This window comes from Petaurus breviceps, unplaced genomic scaffold (genome assembly GCF_028583685.1).
Source record: "Petaurus breviceps papuanus isolate PSGF00001 unplaced genomic scaffold, PetGlider_PUasm1.0 79, whole genome shotgun sequence".
Classification (NCBI taxonomy): Eukaryota; Metazoa; Chordata; class Mammalia; order Diprotodontia; family Petauridae; genus Petaurus; species Petaurus breviceps.
The window spans coordinates 2,163,781-2,183,430 of NW_027186523.1; the positions used below are offsets into that span (position 1 = coordinate 2,163,781).

The 19,650-nt window shown below is 36.6% G+C and overlaps 1 protein-coding gene and 1 long non-coding RNA gene across 3 annotated transcripts in view; one reads left to right on the forward strand and one right to left on the reverse strand.

The window, feature by feature from the left end:
• The window catches only part of LOC138175785 (transcription factor SOX-5), a 503,395-nt gene that overhangs the window by 131,057 nt on the left and 352,688 nt on the right, over positions 1–19,650 (reverse strand). The window contains exon 9 of the mRNA XM_069106265.1: positions 2,661–2,746. Coding sequence (XP_068962366.1) covers positions 2,661–2,746 — 86 coding nt within the window. The remainder of the gene's footprint in view (positions 1–2,660; positions 2,747–19,650) is intronic.
• The window catches only part of LOC138175786 (uncharacterized), a 42,545-nt gene that overhangs the window by 10,673 nt on the left and 12,222 nt on the right, over positions 1–19,650 (forward strand). For both annotated transcript variants that reach the window (XR_011172088.1, XR_011172089.1), the window contains exons 4-5: positions 2,655–2,735; positions 9,653–9,715. This is a non-coding gene — a long non-coding RNA (uncharacterized lncRNA). The remainder of the gene's footprint in view (positions 1–2,654; positions 2,736–9,652; positions 9,716–19,650) is intronic.

The window sequence follows — 19,650 nt, forward strand, 5'->3', positions numbered from 1 at the left end:
GTAACAACCACAACAATAATATATTTTTCTACTGCTTTAACATAAGAAAATTTTATACAATTTAAGTCTTATGGCAATTCTATGAGTTAAATACTACCATTTTAGTATGAACCACACATATTTCCTAAGAGTGAATAGCATATTCTATTAAAGCATATCACATTGTACATTTGTTAATAAATATTAATTCTAAACTACATCAGCTCTCAAATGCTAGTGGTTTACTGGTCTGCTATATCTGCTTAATATATGGTTGGTTTGTTCCAATTTAATCCTTTACTATAATACATATGAATCACTGGAAAGCTTTAAACCCAATTTATATTATTCCCTTTTTACTTGCTTAGATATCAAAGTTCCTACTTTGTCTTCAATAGACAGTAAGCGTCTATTAAACATCTACTCTTTAAGGGAGGTTAAAGCATTCTATAGATGTCACATTCTGTCATCTAGGTTGCCCAGTGAGAGCACCTATTTGGGAATAAGTGTGATTGGCCTAGATGGAAATGGGGCCCAGGCACGGAGCCCACCTTTCTCTCCCAACCAGCTCCCATGTTACAAAGAGCACCAGGCGAGCAGATGAGAACAGAGTTCTAACTAGGTTAGGGGTCTGCTATAGGTGCTAAATCTACCTGGGAGACAGGAAGATTCCCCTAGGTTTGAAGACGTATGTACCATCCTCCACTTAGATGTCAAAATGAGGTGATGTTCCTAAAGTACAGGTCTGACCATGTCATCTCATTCCCCTCATTCAATAACCTCCAGGAGCTCCAGCATCAAACATAATATGCTTAGTTTGACATTCAAAGACTGTCACAGTCAAACTCCCTCCTACCTTATAATTTAGGCCTTATAACTTAGTCCTTCCTCCTCATTCTCCAATCCAGTGAAATTGGCTTCCTTGTTTTTCCTCAAACTCCATCTTCTGATTCTATGCCTTTTCACTGGCTGTCCTTTTTTCAATAAGTTCAATGTCTGACCTACAGTATTTTCCTTCAGCCCAAGCCCTTTAAATATCCTGGTTCCTAGTTCTTCAGCCTCTTCATTCCCTGAGATCTTTCTCCAGGCAACTAGGACCTATCCACTCCTCCATCACACACATGCACATAATTAACTGAATTAACCACCGGTGCCAGAATTCCTAGTTAATATTCTGGCTGAGATGAGTGTGGAAGGCAGCGGGCTCACCAACTGTAGGGGAAAAGAGATTGTCAGGTAGAGAGAAAAACTGATTGCTCAGCCAGACCTGGACAGTTCACTCTGTATGCCAAATTAAGCTTATAAATTGGCTTCCAGAGGCTACTGCCTCAGGACTTGGGCCAGGTCTCAATATTTGGATCTGTGTTGGATCAGACTACATGCCAGGTACTGGGCTAAGGGCATCAGGATGGACGTGGAAGGTTCTAAGTTTGCTTATGATTCCTTAAACACAGCAGGGCTTGACTTTACTTGGTACTCAACCCAAACAGAGAATTTTCCCTAATTCACCAAAATGAACAAAGTCCCTGTGACCCTCAGGGTTTTTCCCTTTGCTTTTGACAGCTGTTTTTGTGGTTTACACACTGATATTCTCTCTTGATCACACTATCAGATGTGAATTGCCCAGTCAGTATTTATCCTCCTAACATTTACTCCCTTAACCTTACCTTGGCATCAAAAAGTTGAAACATAAACCACTTTAGATTATTTCAGTTAATACAAGTAATTGCTCCAGAACCCCCAGGGAGTCCCATGGGGAGCTCAATGATTTTTTTTTTTCCTCCTCTCATCCCAACAATCTCACGTGGGCTTTGTCAAGGTAGAAAAAATAGAGCTAACTGGGGCTTAAAGAGTATTCTTCAAAAAATTCCTCTCTGCTACATATGCATAGCTACTCCAACTCACTGCCAGGTAATTCTTCAAATTTGTCAGCTGTTAACTGAGGATATACAGATTTACTCAGAGGCCTGGCATATGAAATGGACTTTCTAAACAGCAAAGAGGAGGGCAACAATTATCTCAGCCTTTGAGAATTTGGCCCAGAGTTAATGTGAACTTCTGTCCTAGGACAAGTGGTCAGCTCACAGGTAAATGTACACTTCCTGTTTTCTACCTTAGAAAACTAGTGATGGGGGCAGCTAGGTGGCACTATTCACTATAGAGCACTGGCTCTGGAGTCAGGAGGATCTGAGTTCAAATTTGGCCTCAGACACTTAACAGAAGACCTTGGGCAAATCACTTAACCCCAATTGCCCTCCAAAAAAAAAAATCAAACTAGTGATGGCTAAAATGATCCTATTGATACACTAAACTAGGCACTCACAACATACAAAAACAAGAGTATTTGTTCTTGAGGGCTTTTTATTCTATTGAATGTAAATTTTGCATCAAAATGACAGAAATTAATAACTAAAGCAGAATTATTGGTCATTCAGGTTAAAAATAACATTAAGCCATCTAGAACTAACAAAAATGCAACTTTTGGTAGATAGTATTAGGGTTAAACAAATAAAATGAGATATCTCTTAAGCTTTTGCTGATGACTGATACAGGTAATTTTTTTTTAACGCACCAGACAAAATCATTACCCAATTTTTTTTTCTATAATGTGATAATAAACAAGAAAGCTGTTTTCCATGTTTACTTAACCTTTGCCTCTTCCACATTGTTTCCAGACTTACCTGCAGTTGGAGTGGGCCTAAGCCTGGGGTTGCCCCGGCAGCAGCTGCCATGGTAGTTGGGATCAGCTGAACAGGGTAAGGGTCACCTAAGTAAGAGAATAATAGAGGCGTCAGCACCTTTTATCTACTCTCCACCTGCAAATTAAACTCCTGCATTCACTCTTTCCAAAAGCCTTCTTTTGTGTGCCTTGCCGAGGCCTAATGAAAAGCTCTATTGTGCAGCCTTTTACTAACACTCTTTTCACAATTCTGGCTGAGAGAGGAATGTGAATAAAAGGCACAAGCAATTAAGGCGGAAACCTCATCCTTTTTTCATGATGTATTTAGGGAAATGGGTGGGGGTGCACATTGATCAGAGGTCTGCACTTTAAAAAACACACACACATACACACAACCTTGATAAAATCACAGCAGCTGAACAGCAAATTTAGTCTTATCCAGAATATGAACTTAACTAAACTGACTTTAACATTAACAAACTAAATCCCACCAAGATTCACACTGCATTTTTAACAACAAAAAAGCTTTTCTCCTGAATGCTGTATATTCTCCTGAATCAAACATCCTCTGTACTTTCTCTCAAAGACAGATTTTTAAGAGGTGAAAGTCAATTCAAATTAAAACAAAAAGTTGCAAATAATGCAATTGACATCTTCCTTATTTTAGAGAAGTGCTTTGAAAAGTATCTAAGGAAACAAGAAACAGGTGTTGATTCCTTTAAAAATAACTTTTATGGAAACCTGTACAAAAATTTTATTTATACAAATAGTGAATGTTGAAGCTACAATATAATGACATCAAAAATTCATAAAACACACTTTAATATCCTTGGTCTTCCAGCCAACATAGCCAAGTTTTCTTTTCAATGTGACTTATCAGACCACTTGAAGGAGACCCAGTTTTCTACTAATAAATGAGTGTGCTATAGAATTAATCATTCAGAAAACACAAGTGTAAATGACAATGGTGGAAAGATGTGATTTTGCTTACTCAATGATAAATTTACATGTGTTAAAAGAAAAACTCTAGGTTCTGGCCCTCACTGTAATTAAAGAGGCAAAACACAGAAAGAGAAAGGTAAAAAGTAGTTTATTAACACAACAAATCACCATGCCTGGGTGGACCCACCCAGTTGGGAGAATTGCCTTTTTTTTTTCTTTATAGACAGGAGAAGCATCTTCCATATATGGGCAAAGGTATTTTGATTGGATCATGTAATCATATGAAGGCGGAACTAGTGCCACATCAGCTCCTCCCTAAGTATTTTGATTGACTTAGGTTTCAAATCAGGAGATAGGGTTAGTAAACCTGGCAGCTGTTACTATATACTCATTATGAGAAGATGGGATTAGCGCTAAGGAGATACAGAGCACATTCCTTTCCCTGCAGGCTGGTTGCAGTGAGCCAAAATCAAGCAAGGTTAAAACATAGGGTCATTTCAGAATAACTCTGCATTACTGACTGATTTTACACACATGGTAATATCTATGTCACCAAAGTAAAATAAATAAATGCTATTTTCTTTAGCAATTCTGGGGGGAGAAAGTTTATATATTAAATAATTTAAATAAGATTGTTGACATGTATAATAACAAAATTAGAAGCAATTAAAGTTAAGAAAGGAAGTATACATATTTGAAACAATACTGAATTTGGATTCAAAGGACCTAGGTTCAAATCCCTACTCTATTACTGTGAGATCTTAGGCAAAGTTATTTCAACTCTCTGCCCTTAAATTTTCTTATCTATAAAATGAGGGCATTTAACTAGTTAACTACTAAAGTCTGTTCAAGGTTTAAATCTATGCTACTGTGATCCTAATCTTAATTTCATTAACTTAATTTCATGGAATTGGGAAATGACCAAAAAACCAAAAGATTTTCATATCAACATTAAGTCAAGACAATAAAGAGCTGCACTAATTTTTTTCCCAGTGCTTTTCAAGTGCATGCACAGAAATCCATTTGGTTCTCAGATAGTGTTCAAACCTGTTATTATGGAAGTACTCTGAAAATATATACATTTATTTTGAGAAATGTAATAGTTAGCAATATACCAACCTGCATACACAAGGGATGTTTGTACAGCCAAACAATTCTAATCTCCCTCTCTAGAAAATTTGTAATTACCCTTCTTTCTGAGCTCACCTTCTGTCTCCTTTATTCAAAGTCACCAAATGTTAATGTTTCTTATTTTGAAATATCCATAAGTTTTACTTTCTTCTCCATTCCCATCATCAGCAATCAGCTTAGTGGAGACCTGTATCACATACCTAAGAAAACTGCAGTAGTCTCAACTGGTCTCCAGACACCTCCCCTTTAAATTCAGTTTGCCACTCATTATTACTTCCCTAAGTCCACCCTCCTCACTTCCCCACATAAATCACATTCATTCTCAGTCCCTGTTTAGGTACTCCTATGGAATGGAATGATTTGCCTTCTCACTATTAACTATACCTTCCTTAACGTTCAGATCCAACCTTACCTTCTCCAAGAAGCATACTCTGATTACTTTAGGTCTCTGAATTTCTATGGTTGTAGGTGGCACAGTGGATAGAGTGCCAGACCTGGAGTCAGAAAGAATTGAGTTCAAATCTAGCCTCAGACACTTACTAGTTGTGTGACCCTGGGCAAATCACTTAACCCTGTTTGCCTCAGTACCTTCTGGAATAATGACCCGGAGAAAGAAATGGAGAACCACTCGAGTTCTTTGCCAAGAAAACTCTAAATACAGTTATGAAGAGTCAGATATGAGTGCATTGACTGAACAACACTTAGTTACCCTCTCATATTCGGTTTCCTCTTGTAAGATGGGGAAGATAATAGCTGTAGAACCAACTCAAATGGCTGATGTGAAAATTTAGTGAGGTAATGAACTAAAACACCTGTAATACTTAAAAACGTCAGTGGAGCTATAATTTTGATGAGGTGGTGCTCCTTCCAATGGTAAAGAGCATGATTTTCCATGGTTTCTCATCCTTTGCTTTTTTGGCCATGTTCTTCCAGAAATCCTCCATAGATCTAGTAAATATGCAGGATGTCTTCTTTTGTTTTGCTCCATTCTTTCCAGTCCTACAGGTGTGTATTTGTATGTGTATGTAGACATGTAATAATACTATGTAATAATAATAGACATATAATAATAATAATTGAGAAATGTAATAGTTTGCAATATACCAACCTGCATATTCAAGGGATCTGTTTGTCCAGCCAAACAATTCTAATCTCCCTCTCTAGAAATTTTGTAATTATCCTTTCTTCTATATAAATGTATATATTTATACATATATGCATATGTATAAACATATGATAAATGAATGTAACCTCTTTGGAGACAGGAACTATATTGCTTGTTTGTATTTCTGTCCCCTATATTTATCATTGCACCTGCCTAGTAATAGTATCTGTCTGTCTATCTAATTGTCTTTCTTTTGGGGCGGCTAGGTGGGGCAGTGAATAGAGCACCAGCCCTGGAGTCAGGAGGACCTGAGTTCAAATGTGGCCTCAGACAGTTAACACAAAAACTAGCCGTGTGACCTTGGGCAAGTCACTTAACCCCAATTGCCCTACCTTCCCACTCCAAAAAGCTAAATAAATAAATAAATGTCTTTCTTTTACTATGGTTTCAGAGCAGATGTGCTTTGAAAATTTCTCTTTAAGACCTTATTCAATAAAGGTTATACAAGTGGAAAGTCTGACTTTTAAAGTTCAACCATGTTTTAGGTTGCTTAAATTGACCTTCAACTAGATAAATGTAATTTGTTTTTACTCTTGCCTAGGTCATAACCATTGGAATAGTTTTCCTTAAGCTCTTCCAAAGTAAATTTGCCTTTTATTTCAACCTCAAACATGGGAAATTTTAACTCAAGAAGAAAAAAAAAAAGAACATTTAGATATGAACAAAAAAGAACAAAACAGAAATTATGAGACAATATAACAGACTACAGTGTTTGCTCTTGAATGTTATAGAAAACAAAATAAAATATCATAAAGCATGCAAATGCTTTTCTGTAATGATAAACAACAAATATGTAGATACACATATGTTGTTGTTCAGTTGTTTTTCAGTCATGTCCAACTCTTCATGACCCCATTTAGCGTTTTCTCGGCAAAGATGCTAGAGTGGTTCATTATTTTCTTTTACGTCTCATTTTACAGATGAGCAACTGAGGCAACCAAGGCCCAGTGACCCTTCAGATTCACCTGTCTAATGATGCACTGATATCCTGGATTTCATTGTTACATAATTTTACTTTTTATTGGACAAATTATCAACACATTTGTTGGTTTTGAATTCTCTGTTTCTGAGATCTCTTAATATTCTGTTCTCCAACTTAGTACACAATTTTGGTTTATGTCATTTCTCCCTTATCCTAATCCTAATTTTTCTGTCCTTTGCCCTGACAATAACATACAATTTATCAATATATTTTACTCAGGCTTCAGCCTTCATTTGAGACACATCTCATTTCATGTCGTGAGATACTTCTTATGGTTACCACAATGAATTGCCTTCCAGCCTGAAAGAAATGTTCTCAGCTACAGTATCACCAATATCTTGTCTCTCTCTGTTTTTCAACTTCTCCAGTTCCCCAGACCTCCAACTCTAGATATGTGCCCTAACACATCATTATATATTAAAGATATTATATTTATAAATAGAATGAATAGAAGACCATTTAGATACTGTGCTAATCTCTCCCATTTTTCGCGTTTAGCCACTGCAAGAGGACTTCATTGTTTCTTTCTTTACTGAAATATTCATTATGAACCTCACAATATGGAAGCTATTTGAGACCTTTACTTCTTTCCTAAGTTCTCAGTTTTCCTTATCTACTCTTCCTTATAACAGATTTTCATAGAAAAAATGAGTCCATCTGCTCTTTGTTACACCCATTTTCCACCTTGTTAAGTATTTGACTTCATCTTCTGATGATCCTCAATCAGGTCAAAAGTGAAGGTGCCTTTCCCCTTCTGTAGAGCTAATTTTTCCACCTCCACTCTACATATCATCTCCTCAAGGAAACTATTTGAGAGCAAAATAATTCTGGAAAAAATTGAGTCAATTTGAAAATACAGTTTTAAAATTTGTTTAAACAAATGTCAGATATGGATCATGAATTTCACATCATACTTTTATTCCCAATTCATTAAAAAGAATACCTTTTATGGTGGGGTATTTCATGCACAAGAACATTCACCATGTATACTAGGTCCCCAAGTTCCAGCAGGAAAGGTGGACAGTTGTCTGCATGCCCCAACTTTCCTCTATAAAGAAGTTGAGTAGGACAGTGTCTTTTTCACTATGACCACAATCCCAACTCATTCCTTTAACTGACTTTCAGTGTTTTAGACTTCTGCAAATTTTTGTCCTGATTCTTCCCTGTTATCTCATCTGCAATTTTTCTCTTCTACTTTTCTTTCTTCAACTTAACTCATTTCTAGATATCTTCCTCTATTCCTCCTTCCCCACCCTTTCTAAACTCCCTGGCCAATAATACACCTTATAAAGTGACAGAGTTGGGATGAGAATCCATGTCCTGAATCCCAGTCTGTCCATGAATATGGTTGGTTTCTTCAGGTGAGTTCAGTGACTTGGCTTAGAGTGGAAAAGTCATTTTAAGGAAAACTAGAAAATAAGTTAATAAGGTAAATTAGTGTTAGATCATTCTGAGTTAAGGATTATAGAAGCACAGATCCAGAGCTAGATGGATTTTAAAGACTATTTAAGTCCAACAACTCTATTTTATTAAAGGGAATAACTGAAGCCCAGAGAAGTTAAGTGATTTGCCCAAGGTCATACAGATGAGATTTGAACCTAGGTTCCTCAACCAAATTTCACACACTTTTCACTGTGCCACAATGCATTTGTAATAGGAATTTAGATTTTGCTCTAATAAACAGTGAGGGAACATTTAAGATTTTTGAGAAAAATAACATAATGCAATAGATATTTTTAAAAGATTATTATGCTCATGAGGTATAAAATGTAAGGGGAAACAATTGAGGGCAAGAAGACCTTCTTTGAGTCTGTAGCAATATTATTTTAGTAACCAAGACAGTACCTTCAGAGACAGAGACATTGTTAAAGAAGAAATAACAAAAATTTGTAACTGGTTAGATATAAAAAGTTGGGGGAGATGACAACACAATTTCAGATGAACTGCCACAGTAGAGAGTGAATCCTCTGTATACAAAGAAGCTGGATACCCATTTACTGGTGGATGTAATAGAGCAAATCCATGCTTTAGTCCTTCCTTTTTTCAAAAGGACCATGGCATCAGGGAAATGATGACATGACTTGCAGTTGACTTGGATTTGAGTGAGGGAGGGCTGTGCAAGGTCACCAGCCTCACTTTCTCCTCCAGACCCATCTGGATCCAGTGACCTGATATTCATCAGGGTGACTGGAGATGACCCAGGATGCAATGGGAGACCCTGGCCCTTTTCTGCTAAGGCCTTTACAATTACTCACTGAGAGTGAGGTAATGCTGATGCAGCAAATAGGCCTCTTTAAGAAGTGAGTCAAGAGATGGCTCCTTTAATTACAAAAAGAAAAAGAGAAAAAAAAGAAGCTGGGAGGGGAAGACCCTCAGGCTTGCTGTTGCAAAGAAAAACAGTTGCCATTGACATTCATTGTAAACCAGGAGGTCCTAACATACAACCATTAAAAGGAGCTTGGGCAGGGACCTATTGCTTCAGAACTGGGAAGAAGGAAGGAAGGAAGGAAGGAAGGAAGGAAGGAAGGAAGGAAGGAAGGAGAAGGAAAAGGACTGGAGTAGATAACAGTCTAAAGGACCTCATAACTGAGATTCTCTAAACTCATGAGTGTAAGTTAATGGAAAACATTTTAAGTGGACAAAAGGTATCTTCTTCTCTTAAATAATCCCATCTTATACATGGGGTCCCCAGATTAGCTACCTCAGGAACAAGGTCTTGAGTGTATTTCTGTCCACTCAAAAACTTCTGTTTTTGTTTTTCTTTTTGTTCTAGAAGCTTAGCTGAATTTCCCCTGCCTGCTGCAGTGTCTTTCTGATTTTCCTTATCAGTGAAAAGGTAAATATGGAAGTAGAAATGTACCCTTTTAATTTAAGAAAGTTTCTATTTTATTTTAAAGTACTGGAGTGTTGTACTGCATTCCAATCTTGAACTGGAGTCATTGGACAGCCTTATACAGGCTTGGCCCAGAATACCATATAACATAACATAAGTGTTTATTCTTTCTGTCCATTATAATTGGCAGCTGGTTGGTACAGACGATAGAGCACTGGGCCTGAAGACAGGAAGGCTCACCTTCCTGAGCTGAAATCTGGCCTCAGAAACTTACTAAACTTTGCCAGGAAAACCCCAAATGGGGTCACCAAAAGTTGGACATGACTGAAAAATGACTGAACAACAATTTAAGGTGTTAGACTATATCTCCTGATATAACTGTTTTCTGGAAATATATTCCTCATTGACATTTAATATAGCATACTTTGAGGGGAAGGGAAGAAATTCAAAATTTACAATGTTTATACAATATATTTAGGTTGTCTGCAACCTCACCTGACTTTTAAGGGGATAATTCCAACAAACCATGAGTTCTTAAGTTCATTTAGGAGCCCCACACAAGTGGAGAACTCATCTTTCTTTTTTTAACTTTCTTTTTGAACTGAGACCAGAACTCCACTTGGATTGCCCTATGTAGTGGCAGAGAATGGGGAAATAAAAGGTGGCCCAAGGTGCAGGAACCCAGAGGAAACTGGGTCAATTCTCTTGACTTTTAATAACATTATCTCTTTTTTCCCTTCTTCTCTATTTGCTTGGGTTGGGGCAGGTACTTTTCAAGTACTAGGAGGCAGTAACCTCTGATAAGCTTTATAAGATGTTCTTAATTTAATTTTCATAACCCTGAGTTTTAAGGGGTGATTGTCATCTCTAAGCTCACTAGCCCTGTTAGGCTACACCTCTCCCAACAGAGAGAGAGACAGACAGACAGAGACAGAGACACAGAGAGAGACAGAGAGACAAAGACAGAGAGAGACGGAGACAGAAAAAGAGACAGAGAGAACTAGTACATACATATATATTTCAGTGTTTGAGAAACATGTTCCATGAATTATATGAGAATCCTTAGAGAGTAAAACACTGGAGAAGACACAATGCTTGAGCCAACTTGGTACTCCTGAAGTGGAGATATGGATACATGTACAAAACACAGACATTACTCAGTAAGTAATACATTTATAGAATTAATTATTTAAAAATTGTTGGACTGACAATTTTAAAAGTTTCAGGGTAGTTTTAGATAAATTCTTTGATAACAGATAGAAAACTGGATTGTATTAAAGACTATCCCCCCAATGTTGATATTGATATCATGGCAAAAAAAAAACATCTTAAAGAAAGAATATTGGCTGAGTGGGCAATAGGTCAGACTTATTTGGGAAGTCTGATTTTCTAAGAGAAAGTCATCAGAACAAGAATCAAAGTTGGTCACAGATTTCAGAAGTTCAACAAAGTGTTCTGAGCATCTGGAACAAGTGTCTTTTCTCATTTATTTTCCAATTTATGGTAAGAGACTGTATTTGTCATGCCAAAGGATTTTTCAGAGTCTAACCTGATAAGCATTTACAGATCTATTAATTTACTATATAATTTTTTTGTGAATGTAGATATTTGTCTAAAGAATGGAAAAATGAATGTCAATTTATATTTCCATTTTTTTTCCTGGTAACCTATTCTCCACCTTTTCAAGTCTACCATTAACCAAACTTTCCTTACAACTATTGAACAAATAATTTGGCCTCTTTTGTTCAAAAACAATTCTTTGTAAAACTGAATCCTAGCAAGCACAGCTATGTACTCATCTCTTTGTCTAAACCAAAGTTTCACTTTTAAAACACTCATAACTCCACTCATTTGTCAAACTTGTTTTTTTTTAGGGACTAAGGGTGCCTGGAAAAATAATTTTTGTTTTTATAAAATGCACATACTCACACAGAAGCCTGAAAATAAGATTTCATCCCCTTCTCCCTGCTAATTTACAAAGAAGCTATAGTATATGGTCTTGCCAACACGTGTTTCCCTTTTTTGCCAGTTTGATAAAAGCATACCAAGTCAATGGTTTTTAGCTTGTGATTTAGTGATTGTTCTAACCCTGACTGTCAGTGACCTGTGTGTTAGCTGGAACAGTAAAATCAGAAATTAGCATGCAGCCTCCTTAAATGCCAGGCAGATGCACCCTTTGCACAAGAAAGATTATAATAGAGCCCATATGATATTCCCATTTAACAATGAAACATATGACATTAACTAAGAAGAGGAATATATTCTCAAATATACCCAAGAAGTTTATACTATTTAGATCCTAAACATTAATTTTATTGTAATGAGTGAGGAACTAATTAAGTGAGGGTTTCCTTTTTATTAAATGAGGAAACACCATGCAGGAAAATGATGAAAATTAAATACAGAATATTTTAACTTTATTAAGATTGACTCATCTATATTTATTTAAGCCAATTTCCAAAGACAATTAAATATTGTCAACTGTACTGAACCAGCCTCTAACCTGTGGGTGGCCCAGAGCTGAGCAAAGAAGGCTAGAGATCGGAGAATCAGGAATCAAACAGAAGTTTTTTTTTTTTGTTTTTTTTCTTTTGCCTTTTGGAGGGTAATTGGGGTTAAGTAACTTGCCCAAGGTTACATGGCTAGTTTTTTTTGTAGGTGTTAAGTGTCTGAGGCTGGAACCGAACTTGGGTCCCCCTGACTCCGGGGCCAGTGCTTTATTCACTGCACAAACAGAAGTTTAATTTGAAAGTAAGGGAAACAACTTTCAAGCCAGGACACATATGCTGGAGCCCCACCCCTACTGGGGAGTGGGGGGAACCAATTTAATGTGGGGAGATCTCAGTACTTTTAGCAATAGCTGCGTGGTGAGCTATAGCCCTGACAATGAGGGTCATTAACAGCAACAGTGTGACAAGTTTTATTCATAATTTATCCAAGCTCAGAGAACACCTGGTACTGGTCAAAGCAATATAATAATCACATGAAACAATTCTAGGATTTTGCTTTGGCTGATCACATCCAGAGGGCAAGAGCAGAGGACTGTTGTTATGCTAAGTTCAGGGCACAGTTTGCTTGCTGGGCCTTAGCTCTAGAAAACAGGGTGTCTTCTAATGTCTTGACAATATTGTAATCAGTAACTTTATAAATTTATTTTTAAAATTAGTCAATAAGAAATTAGTGAATTACTGGATAAATAATTGATGTTTAAAAAATCAAATATTTGAATATGTGACTTTTTTCCAGCTTTACATAGCTATGAAATTGTGAATAAAAATGTTAGCTAAAATCCTATTTTTTATTCCAATATGAACAACAAAGAGGAATGCGGAATAAGTGTCAAAAACAGAGATGTTTTAACCTGGAAATTCTAATAAAAAGCAAAAATTTATGTCTAATGAGGCAAATGTTTCCGACAGTGCTCTGCTATTTAACCCACAAATAATTACTTTTTCTCTGTCTGGGAAAACCCATTTAGGTGTGGCAGAGTGATAATGATCTTTGATCAGATATGGAAACTGAATTAACTACTTGGCTGGTCAGAAATCCTACAGTGGAGTTTGGAATGGGTCCTATGGTTTTGTCATTTTTCATTTAGCTAGTTATTTTATTTATTATTTCCATATGCACCAGTGATATAAAATTTTGAGGTTTCAGAGGCAGGGATATCTTGGTTAACAACTAAGTAATTAATTCTTTTAAATAAACACTGGTATGAAACATTTCCTTAGGGTGGTTGTTTTGATTTTAAAATTTTATTGATGATAGTGTCAGTTAATTCATTGCTGGACCATTTGTTTGCCTTTATTGAAGTATGGATATGGTCTATTTGTATCCTTGTTGAAGCAAATTTATTTAAAAATTTGAGTATCAAGAAAAGATAATATAAAATATGAAATCTGGGGGGAAAATAGTCCATTTTCTCTCTCTACCTTTTGCCCTCAACCTGACAAGTTTTTCTTTTAAACCAAAATAACTGTGAATGTAGTTAACATAATTCAACTAGTTATAAATGTAAACAAGTTGACAACTCTTTAAAAATATTTATTCATGCCTCACCACTTGCTTTTATCCTCTGCCCTCCATTGGTGTAACATTTACCAAAGGTCATTCATTAATGGCAACTGCTAAATCCAACAGTTTTTTTTGTTGTTGTTCACATCTTTTCTCTGTATTATTAGACTCTGGTAACCATCTACTTCCATCTTGGCTTCCATGATATGGAATGCTAATGGTTCTCCTCCTACTACTGTGATAATTCAATCTCCTTTACTACCCATAATCTTCTTCTCAACCTCTTTAAAATCAATACTTTTCCAAGTTTTTCCCCCCACCTTATCTTCTTTATGTATGTAATCTCCCTTAGTGATAACAGCTAGCAATGTTTCATAAAGCACATCTCTGCAAATTACTTTCAAGTCTAAATCTCTACTCCCAACTCTTCCTCAGCATTCCATTTCTATCTTAAAAGTCTTGGGTCAATGATATATCAATCTCTGTACCCTAAACATTCACCATAGTACTTTGGACATAGTAGATAAATGATGGTGCCATTGAGAGAAATAGAATGGTCAAAAGGAGGAAGGAGTTTATAAGAAATTGTAAGTACCATTTGGAACAATTTTATTTTGAAATAACAATGGGACATCCTGCTGAAGTCCTATAGGAAGCTAGGGTTATGGACATGGATCTCAGAAGAATAATTAGGACTAGAGATATCTATTTGGGAGTAATCTGTAGAGAGGTGGTTATTAAAATCATGAAAGGGAATGAAGGCAGGACAAGTAATACAATCTTCTATCTGCCTCAGTTTCTTAATTTGTAATGTTGGGATAATAATAGTACCCACCTTCCCAACTTTTGTTGTGAGGATAAAATGAGATATTTATATTTTGCAAACTTTATTTCAACTCACCACTTCAAAATTCAACCCTAACTTGTGACAAAGAAAAACAATTAAGTGAGCCCAGTCAATGCAGTGACTGCACCTGCTAATACACATAATATTCAGTTTGATTTGTGCCTAGCTTCTATCTGTTTTCCACCCTATAGGACATTCACTGGTAATTCTCTAATTATTTGTCTTTATGTTGGTAAAGAGTGTTTAGTAGTTATATTTATATGTTTCACATGTATTATGGTAAATTGACTACTAGATATTTCACACTATTTGTAGTTATTTTAAAGGAATTCTAATTTTTCCCAAGTTTTATCAGTACTATATAGAACTCATTTTTTATCCTGTTACAGAAACAATTGATCATTTCAATTAAAAACTTTTTTTTCTGGATTTTCTTAGGTTTTCTAAGTATCTGTCACGTAATTTGAGAATTAAGACTCTTCCCCTTGTCTTATTCCTGTAATTAACATCTTTATGTTATGTCAAGTAATAGTTGGGAAATGGAGTAATCATCTTTTACCCCTATTTTACTGGAATTGTCCCATTGCTGTTGATCATTGTTCCAGGGAAGCAATTATTAAAACTTTTTGGTCTTAGGACCTCTTTATGCTTTCAAAACTTATTTGAGAATTCTAAGAGCTTTTTCTATACATATACATATATATATAATGTTAGAAATTAAAATTGATGCATTTAAAATAAGAAATAAACCCACTACATGTAAGTAACACTTTAATTAAAAAAAAACATTTTTGCTTAATGTAAGACAACTGTATTGTCATGCCTGTTTCTGGATTCTTTTTATTGCAATATATTCTGTTGGTTGATATATATGAAGAAAATTCACATAAACAGTGGAAAATGGAATATTTTCATAAGCCAATGACATCTTAGTAGTATTATGAAAATAATTTTAAACTTGCATACCCCCCAACAGATCTTGGAAACCCCAGGGATTCTGTGGACCACACTTTGAGAGTCACTGTTTAAAGCAATATTATAAAATTTGTTGTAAATCCCATCACCTTGCTTAGGTGACTCTGATTTGATTTCTACTCTGTTTCATTTTAGCACACTTTTTATCTCAACTAGAAACACCATGGAAGAATTCTTAACCACCTGTACTACTTCACTGGTATTAACACCTATGAGATGACATTTGTATTTCCAGATCACACCTTAAAATATAAGAATGACAGGCTTCTAGGCAAGGATGGAGTATGGAGTATACTCAACAAATTATGGTAAAAATACATTTGCTTGGTGTCTTGCTACATTAAAATTTTACAAAAGCTTGAAGTCTGAAAAGGTGGAGAAAGGTGAAATTTGGCTAAGTATATATACCAAGTTAGACACCAAAGAGAGAAAGAGATGGCATAATGCATCTTTTTCTCAGAGGACACTCAAAAATTCCCAGGAGGAAAAAAATAAACTAAACAAAACATCAGAGGAAGAAGACCAAGGCATAGGTATGATTCAGTTAGTTCTGATGAGTGACTTCAGTTATCAAGACATTTGCTGCAACTCTCTGTCAAAAGCCAAGCAGCTGACAATATCTTGACTTGTCTTAATGATAATTTCAGAGGCAGCAAAGTGGTGCAGTGGATAGAGTTCTGGGCCTGGAGTCATGAAGACCTGAATTCGAATCTGGCCTCAAACACTTATGTCACTGTGTCACCCTGGGCAATTCACTTAACCCTGTTTGCCTCAGCTTCCTCATCTGTAAAATGAGCTGGAGAAGGAAATGGCAAACCACTCTAGTATTTATGCCAAGAAAACCCCAAATAAGATCATGAAGAGTCAGACAGACTGAAACAACTGAATAACAATAATAATTTTATCCTTTAAAAGAGGGAATTCTTTTCTGGATCTGCTTCTTGCTAATAGGGAAGAACTATTTGCTGTGTTGGAAGTGATAAGAATCTTGTGAAGGAAGTGACCAATCTCTCTTACAGTATATGGCAGAGGAGATAAATCCTGAGTATAGTCTGATTTTAGGAGAGCAGATTTCAAAGCATTCAAAGGAAAGGTGGGTAGAATTCTGAGGACTCCTGTAGGATTCTTTGGAGGATATCAGCTGAGGAGACATAAGAAACTGTCAAGAATGAAATCCTGAAAGAGAACAATTCCAATGAAAAGGAAAAGTAAGAGTTGCTCAAAGAGACCACTGTGGAAGTAAAGAGAACTCACCAACTTGGATTTTAAAAAAATACATATACAAAAGACAGTAGCAAGGGAATGTTAAGAATACAATATTTAAAGAATACAAAAAAAAATGTTGTGATCCTCTAAGAACACTGTCAAGAGAGTGAAAGCTCAGAATCAGCTGAGGTTGGTAAGGAAAATTAAGAACAAGAATTTTTTGGTCTTTTTTTTGTTGTTGTTCCTTAAGCTATTGTAAGAGAAAGGGAAATGTCAATAGAAGAGAGAAGACTGCAGCTCAGAGTGGATTACACATTGATAACTGACAACAAAGAGAAGGCAGAGTCACTCAATTCTTAAGTTGCTTATGTTTTCTAAGGAGAATAACCTTTGGACTGGAAAGAATGGGATGAAAATAGATAATAGGAAGTTAATACACAAGATCTATAGGAAGATAGTAAGAGTGCACTCTCACTGCCCTTGATGAATTCATGTCACCTGCCATAGAAGAATACCACCAAGCACCACAGGACCTGGCAACTGTGATTGCTAACTACTGACAGGATTCTGTGAAAGATTGTGGAGAACAGGGAAGAGACCTTCAAAATGATTCCAGTGCCTGAGGCTATGCCAACATAGCTTCAGGCCAAAAAGTATTTATAAAATAGAATTGTAATAGAAACTGTAATTTTCTAGAGGGGAATCACAGAATCACAAAATTTCAGAGTTCAGTGGGATCACGGCGGCCAAGGAGTTGAATATATTTGAAAAAGTCATTCAGCCTTTGCTTGAAGAGTTCCTACTTTCAGGGACAGCATGATATAGTTTGGGATTGTTTTATTTATTTAGGATTTTTTATGTCTCCATCAGCATGTCTGCTCTGTTTTACACCCAGCAGCAGAATTCAGCTCACACCCCCAAACCCAATTGTTCCCTCCAGAAGCAGTGAAGTTAAGGTCTGGATTAGCCCTATCCCTGCCCCACCTTAGGGGGAAGGAGTAGTGTTGTCTCACTTTAAATTAAAATCCTTTTGGGATGATCTGGCACAGCTGGAATAATAATTATCTAGCATAACTAGAGAAGGGCAAGTCCTTGATTCTGGAATCTAGAGTATATTGTTCTACAGTAAATTATTAAAAAGATGGTTAATGAACATCTACAAAAGGAAATGGTATCCATAAAGAAATAACATTGGTTTTTGAAGAATAAGTCATGGCAGACTAATCTTAATTCCTTTTTGATAGGGTCTTTAAACTGGTAGATCAGGAGAATGCTTATAGATATAGTTTACCTGTATTTTAAGAGAGCATTTAATAAAGGGTTTGCATATTACTCTTATGGAAAAGATACAGAGATATAGGCTAGACAATAATATAATTAGGGGACTTCAGAACTGAATGAATGGACTAAGATAAATAGTCATCAGCAGTTTCAAGTCAACTAAGAAAGGATCTCTCTAGTGGAATGCTCTAGGATTCTTTGCTCACGGTGCCATTGAACATTTTTATATACTATCAGGATAAAGGCATGTAATGTAATGCCAAGCAAAGGCAACTTCCCAGGTTCAAAATACCAGCATAGGTGCTCTCTATTTTATTCAGTGACAAACCAAGAACAGAGAAGATCAAAACATGACATCATTCAAAATACAGCATTTACTAAGTGTGACTAAACAATCTCCAAGTACTACCCCACCCCAGGACCTTCCAATCATTCAATCAATTACAAAGTCCCTGTTCTAAATACTTCTCCACCCCTAGGCTATACCTTAATTAAGTCCACCACAAAGCCCCTCTTCTCAAATGGAGATTAGTTTCCAAATATAAGGTCAAAAGTTCCCCACCCCTGGATCACAATTGAATCTACCCCAGAGTTACATCAAGTTTAAACACAGCACTTAATACCCAAATGGAGGTCTTTTCTTCATCTTGACATGAGGCAAGTTCTCAGCAATCTTAGTTCCTGGGGAGACAAGGCTTAGCAAGGCCATAAGATACATTGCCAGTCCCTTCATGAATTTATCCTCTGTCTGTAGAACAGTCCTAGAACCCCTGAACACATTAGCAAAGCCCTCTCCCAGGATTTCTGTAAACATACAACAAGAAAATCCTTCTTCAGGGCTTCTGAACCAACAGAAAGGCTCCCAGACCCCTGCAACAACAGCACTGTCCTTCACCAGTGGACAGTATTCATTCTGTCTGCAGGACAGTCTCCAGACCCCTGCAACAACAGCACTGTCCCTCACCAGTGGACAGTATTCACTCTCTGTCTGCAGGACAGTCTCAGGGCTTCTTAGCGAACATCCAGGTTCCAGGACTTCTTCAACAAAAGGACTGTCTTTCACCAGTGGACAAATCTGGCAGAACAACATCAAAACAGACAGACAAAGTACCAGCAAAACAGCCCTGTCTCCTCAGTCCTTGGCAGCTCAGGGGGCAGGTCTCAAAAGTCCAGGGCAATTCAAAGCGGCCACCAGCAATTCTCTTAGTCTCTCTCTCTCCACGAGGTGCTGCTTCCAAAAAGATCTTCCGCCTCTCTCTAGTGTCTCTCCAAATCTACATCACCAGCTCCTCCCAGTTCAGGACTCTCCCCTCACATCAACAAGCCCATCCCACAGGTGGGATTAACAAACTGTGGGTTTTCAACACAATCAATTTGAAAACCAAGCCAATACAGGGGAATCTTTAATTGCCATTACTATCACAAGGCATACCTAGAATCCTTACCAAATATGTAGATGAGACAAATCTAGGGGAGAGAGCTAAATAACATCTAGAATAGGAAAAAACCTTGACAAGTGAGAAAATTGGGCCAAATATCATAGGATAAAATTTAGGGATAATGTCTAGACCTTTGACTTTATTGGCAGAAGGAATTCCCTTTGCCAATGTAGGTC